The sequence below is a fragment of the Hyaena hyaena genome, unplaced genomic scaffold (assembly GCF_003009895.1).
Source record: "Hyaena hyaena isolate Hyena2069 unplaced genomic scaffold, ASM300989v1 scaffold_58, whole genome shotgun sequence".
In the NCBI taxonomy this organism is placed as follows: domain Eukaryota; kingdom Metazoa; phylum Chordata; class Mammalia; order Carnivora; family Hyaenidae; genus Hyaena; species Hyaena hyaena.
In genome coordinates, this window is record NW_024080689.1 from 2,375,475 (window position 1) to 2,381,474 (window position 6,000).

Consider the following 6,000-nt stretch of genomic DNA (forward strand, 5'->3'; position numbering starts at 1 on the left):
AGAGCCTTCGGCGGAGCCAGGCGAACACTACCAATGATCCCGCACTTGCATCTACTCTCAAGGCTGAGAAATTTACCAGACACCTGCGGCCAAACCGAGTGACATAATGTATGTCTGCGCGTTTCTGCTGAGCGCCGCTCTCAGATTTCTGATGCCCTCAGGAAATCTCCCGGGGACGCAGAGCCATATTTAAACTCCACATCAGCTGCTCAGGGTCAACCATTTCAAATCGATGGGTCTCAGCCTCATCGGAACCAATACCCACTTTCTACAGCAAATATTTTCTGATCCCCGCTCCCCCCGCACTCTAATATCCAGAAGTGAAATTCATAGGTCAGAAGACCTACACACAACATTTCAAAGCAGCCCGTATGATGCCCTAACTGTAACAAAAAGGCTACATAGGAGGAAAGCTATTGATATGTTCTGTAATAAACATTCTGTCACAGCTGTATCAGAAAACGTAATAGTGTAGTTAGATGTTTATACTTTCTTATGAGTATGTTGGACTTGAAGAAGAAGACGAAGAAGAAGAAGAAGAAGAGATTATCTTGTGTAAGTCATATGAGCCAATAGAAGAATAGTAGCTCTGGGTGAACACCTGACTAGAAACTAGTATCGGGGTAAGTTATAACAGACTGACTTATTTGTACCTGAAAGAGAAAAATAACCATAAACAAAGCAGGAGAAACATTCTAAGATGCTTCCTTAGTAAGGAAGATGAGGAGGCGTGAAGTTATCCCAAATGGGCCGCACCATATTCGTTTCTACGGTGTCCAAACAATTGCCCCTGTCCTGACACAGGATGAGACAGTGACTGTTGTCAGGGAAAACAGACCTCTAATCTTGTACTCCCACTACATGGCGAGGCCCACATTCAGTCTTCAGCAAGAGCAATGCCCACATTTTCGAACTACTATGGTGGGGGGATCAGCCAAACAGCACCGAGGCCTGCAACTTGGGGCGTTCTGAGTATTAGCCCTTTGGCTATGGGATCACAGGGGGGTTGGGGTATGTTTGGGCAGGGGAGGGGATACGGTGGTGGGATTGGGGTCTTCGCCACTCAGGCAAGGGCCATTTACCAGTGAAAATGGAATTACAGGTGCTTGAGTATTTCGGGGACTGCTGGATTCATAGCAGCACACACCCACTGACCAGCAGCCCTGGTCTCCAGCACTTGACAAAGACCTTGAAGACAATGTCTTCTGGAAGGAAGGTCTGTATGAGCTGAGTGGGGGATGGGAGGAAGAGCTGACGTGGTGTTCTGAAAAGATTTCTGAATGGGGCCAAGGGCACTGAATTTGTCATGCATGACTTCCTCCGGCCGCTCTCCACAGCTTGGCCCAAGCCAAGTCTGGGCATCAGCAAGGCAGGTGCCCCAAAAGGCTGAGGGATGAAGCAAGGGTGCTGAGGATATCAGCAACGCCATGGCTGAAGAGATAGGAGAAGGGATCAAAGCCCTTGTGGGGGCGGAGGGCAGAGAGCTGGGGAGGGTACAGGGCTGGAAATGTCGCTGGGCACCTGCCACAGGGCTAGCCCACGTGGAGATGTGCTCTGAATGTAAAATCTGCATCAGATTTTGAAGACTCGGTACAAAATAGTGTAAAACATCTCATTAATTGGAGTATTGTGATCCTCCCTTTACACACAAGAAACCAAAGCACAGAGAGGTTCAAGAGCATGCCCCAGGTCACACAGTCAGGATGGGACAGAAGTGAAACATGACTCTTGAGGGGTGCCTGGGTGGCTCAGTCGGTTAGGCATCCGACTTCAGCTCAGGTCATGATCTCACGGTTCGTGGGTTCGAGCCCCGTGTCGGGCTTTGTGCTGACAGCTTGGAGCCTTGGAGCCTCCTTCGGATTCTGTGTCTTCCTCTCTCTATGCCCATCCCCAACTCACTCATGCTCTGTCTCTATGTCTCAAAAATGAATAAACATCAAAAAAATTTTTAAAAAAAGAAAGAGAGAAAGAAGCATGACTCTCGAACTCAATTGCCCAGCCACAAGTCTGCTTGGCCCAAACTCTGCGAAAGTCTACATCAAGATGCTGCCTCTTTCTTCTCCCTGACAAGTTCTTCCTACAGTAGCATGGAGAAAGGGAAGGAAAGGTCCTATGTTGAGAAAGGAAGGTTTTGGGGGCAGAAGACAAGTTGGGGAGTTGCGGGGGGGGGGTGGACGCTGAGATGAACGTGTGGATGGAAGATGTTTCAAGCTCGTCCAAATGATGGAAGGGAAGGTCAAGTGTAACAATTTTGAAATAACGGTCAAATATCTGGGTAGATGAAAGAAGTGATTCTAAAAATAGCATCTCCTTTAAAAGATAAGATGAAGACAATTTATGTAACTATAGTCTTTGAAGGAAAAGAGTAAGTATTCCAAAACTCTGGCAAAACACTGACTTGGATTCATGGCTCGATTCCACACTGAATGCTTTCATGTCTATATCTTACACGTTCTTTTGTGAACAAATATATCTCTCTGCATGTTTGTATTATTAGAACTCTAATTTATGGTGTATTGTATAGGGTTTCTTCAAATTCTTACTTTGGTCCTGCCTGACTCCTAGAACAGATTAAAAAAAATCAAGTCCATCGCCTCCTTTAAGGCTGTTTGTTGGTCTACACAGAGGACTACTGTAAAAAGATTCTGCCTTCAAGAACGGTACCTCCCCTTCGCCACCGCCGCTGATGACACTTTTACAGTCACTGGTGGTAGCAACGGCTGTCACTCCGATCCTGTGGGCGTTGTTAATGACGTACATCAACCGGCCTGTCTCTGGGGCGAAGGCTCGGATTCTCCCGTCGTCCCACGCTGGCGTGGAAGGGGAACAAAACGCAGGCGGAATCAGTATACTAATCTCTGCGAAGACTCTGGCTCTCATAATCATAAAGGAGTCAGGACTGGGGAGCAGTGGTGGGGACGGAGGAAAGAGACCAGTTGCCCACAACTTCCCAGAATCATATCCCTCTTTCCTCTGACTCCCCAAACTGACCACACCTGGCTGGAGGAAAGGACTGGCTTGCCTTAGTTGAATCTGCCTCGAGGTGCACCCCACCCCGGAAGAAAACATTTTGGTGGGGGGGCGGGGAGGAAGGAAAGAGGTCAGCTCCCATATTGGAGTTCCCGGCTCTCCCAGAGCTGCAAATCTTGCACACTGGATTGGCTAGCTGATACTGCACCTGGGATGGCGAATTTAATATCTCCAAACACATGTTGGCTTCCTACCCTTCCCTCTACTTTAAAACATATTCCTCCCCCAACTCCTGGCATCTTTCTCATCTCAATAGAAGTTGCCACCATCCATCCGGTTGTCTAAGCCAAGAATTCAGAGTCATCCTTGCTTCGTCTCTATTCCATCCACCCAACCCCACCCAATGCAACCCAACATCCATCAGCAAGCTTCGCCAGCTCTACAGTTCAAAAGCATCCTGAATCTGGCCACTTCTCAACCCCTCCACTGGGCCTAACCTCATCCAAGCCATTGGCATCTCTCTCCTGGGTTACTGTAAAAGCTTCCTCCTTGGCCTCTCAGACTCTTGCCCCCTTCAAGGAATTACCTCTGCGGGGGCCTGGATGCACTTCTTAAATTCATGTTGCCTCCCCGGTCAAGAGGATTCAAAAGGTTTTCTCACTACGCTTACAATGGAAATCCAACTCCTTTATCCTCCGCGGTAGCTACTTTCTGCTCCCTACCTAGCTCTTCACCTTCTCCTACCCCTCCCTCAACCCTGACCCCAACCCTACCCCACTGCACTCAAGACACACTGGCTTCTTTCTGTTCCTCAAATACATGAAGCGATTTCCCACCTCAGGACCTTTGCCCCTGCTGTTCCTTCTGCCTGAAATGCTCTTCCCCCAGGTCTTCACGGGGCTGGCTCCTTCTCATCAGCCTTAGTGGCACCTCTGGACCTTTGCAGTTTTCAATAAGATGTTCAAGGTAGATCCCATTTCAGCAAAGACTTGAGGAGAAGAGGGGGTGAAGGGAGTGAGCCATGGGGCCCACTAGTGAAAGAACAACCGAGGCAGATGGAACAGCCAGGGTAAAGGCCCTGTGCACCGTGTGCTGAGCAATAGCAAAAAAGGAAGCATGGCCAGAAGCGGTGAATGAGAAGAAACAAAGACAGAGTTAACAAGTTGGTGGGGGGGGGGGGAGAGGAGAGAGGGTCATGGAAGGGCCTTGGAGGCATCTGCAGGGATGTAGGAATGAACCCTAGAAATGGCATGATAGGACTCACATCTTAGGAAGAGTTTTCTGGCTTCTGTGTTGACTACAGACTGGGGGAGAGGGATGGTAAGCAAGAACAGGGGCGGAGAAATGTGGTAGAAGCTGCTATCATAACCTAGGGGATGGCGGTGGCTGAGACAAGGGAGGAGATGACGAGAAGTGAAGGCCATCAGAGGGAAACGCCCTAAGCCAGGAGCTCCCGGTGGTGGCGGCTGTGTGGGAAGACCTGCCCAAAGGAGAAGCCAATGGAGAGGAAACAGAGCCAGGAGAAGAGGGCCTGAGATGGGCTCCCGGTACCACCATTTCAACAGCTGCTCCTAAAGATCCACTTGACTTTTCCCTGATGGGAACATTTACTTTTTGACCGCTGGGGAAATTTGCGTAGGAGTGGAACATAAGATGATATTAAGAAATTATTTCATCAGAAAAATATGCTTAGGGATGGATACCAAAGTACGTAGAGGTGGAATAGCATGGCGTCTGTCATTTATGTTAAAAAAATGCTTCGGCGTGGAAGGATCAATGGAGTTAAAAATGAATTCCCTTTGAGGCGTAACACAGTTGAGGTGAGGTTTTTATCTCTCAAATAACCCAACGGGGTCCAACACAGGTGCTCTGTGCTTGCCACGGCCTCAGTTCCCTCTGGTAATCGAATTCCTAAATTCCCCTACTAGAGAGAAAGCTGCATGCTATATGCAGCCATTTTGGGGGAAGAGAACTTGCTCTTTGGTCGTTCTGAGCTCAGAAAGTCTCCCGGGCGGGGCGGGGGGGGGAGGCAGGGAACTCCAAAGAGAGGCTGGATTTGAAGCAAGGAGGGGTGGGCAGTGGGGAGGCTGCTGCAGGGTATCCCTCCGGAGAGACCAGCATTGAACGAGAACGCCAAGGTCCAAAGCCACAGCCGACAGCCAAGCCAAAGCCTGATGAGGTCTACGTTGCCGGAAATGACGTCCACACTGCCGGAAATGACGTCAACGCTTCCGGAAGTGACGCCAACAACACCGGAGATGATGTCAACGTTACCGGAAATGATGCTCTTGCCGTCTCTCATGAAGTCAATGCCGTGGCAGGTCATGTTGGGCACGGTGATCCGCAGCAGCTCCCGGTTGGACACCGTGTGCCACACCCTGATGTCTTTCTTGGCGCAGGTGGCAAATAGCTCGGCAGTGCCGCTGCAAAGGAGACAGGGTGAGAATAAAGAGATGCAGCCGTACAAGATGTTTCTAGATGCACGTTTAACTCTCGAATATATTGCGCGAAGATATAGGGAAGGATGCCTTTTAGGCACCACGTATCTCAAAGTCTGATGGCCTTACAGAAACCTTGTGAAAAATGGCATTCGATGCCCACAAATCACCTGTGGACCATCTTTTGTAGCGCTTTCCCCGGGAGGATGGGTTGGGACAACGTCGCTCAAACGGAAAATGTCAGTTTCAAAGTCTTTAAATGTCCTGGCGGACAGGAGCTCAAATGCGTCTGTGGAATATCGATATGAAGAGAAGCTAAACAAAAGTCTTCTTGTGAAGTAGATAATCGTTACAATTTCAAAGACAAACGTGACACACGTGCCAGATTTCACACCTGCAGATGTTTGCTTGGTTGTGGGAAAATGTGAGACTTTGGACAAGGAAGTGAACCCAGAACAATTGATTTCTCTGCTTTTTTTTTTTTTTTTAAAGTTTTATTTATTTCTAGGAGAGAGAGAGAGACAGCGTGAGCAGGGGAGGGTCAGAGAGAGAGGGAGTCACAGACTGAAACAGGCTCCAGGCTCTGAGCTGG

The 6,000-nt window shown here is 49.0% G+C and overlaps 1 protein-coding gene across 3 annotated transcripts in view; it reads right to left on the reverse strand.

The window, feature by feature from the left end:
- Nucleotides 1-6,000, reverse strand: part of CFAP52 (cilia and flagella associated protein 52) — a 48,018-nt gene that overhangs the window by 8,679 nt on the left and 33,339 nt on the right. For all 3 annotated transcript variants that reach the window (XM_039231572.1, XM_039231571.1, XM_039231573.1), the window contains 2 exons: nucleotides 5,245-5,393; nucleotides 2,665-2,810 (listed from right to left, as the gene is read on the reverse strand). In XM_039231572.1, the coding sequence (XP_039087503.1) occupies nucleotides 2,665-2,810; nucleotides 5,245-5,393 (295 nt within the window). The remainder of the gene's footprint in view (nucleotides 1-2,664; nucleotides 2,811-5,244; nucleotides 5,394-6,000) is intronic.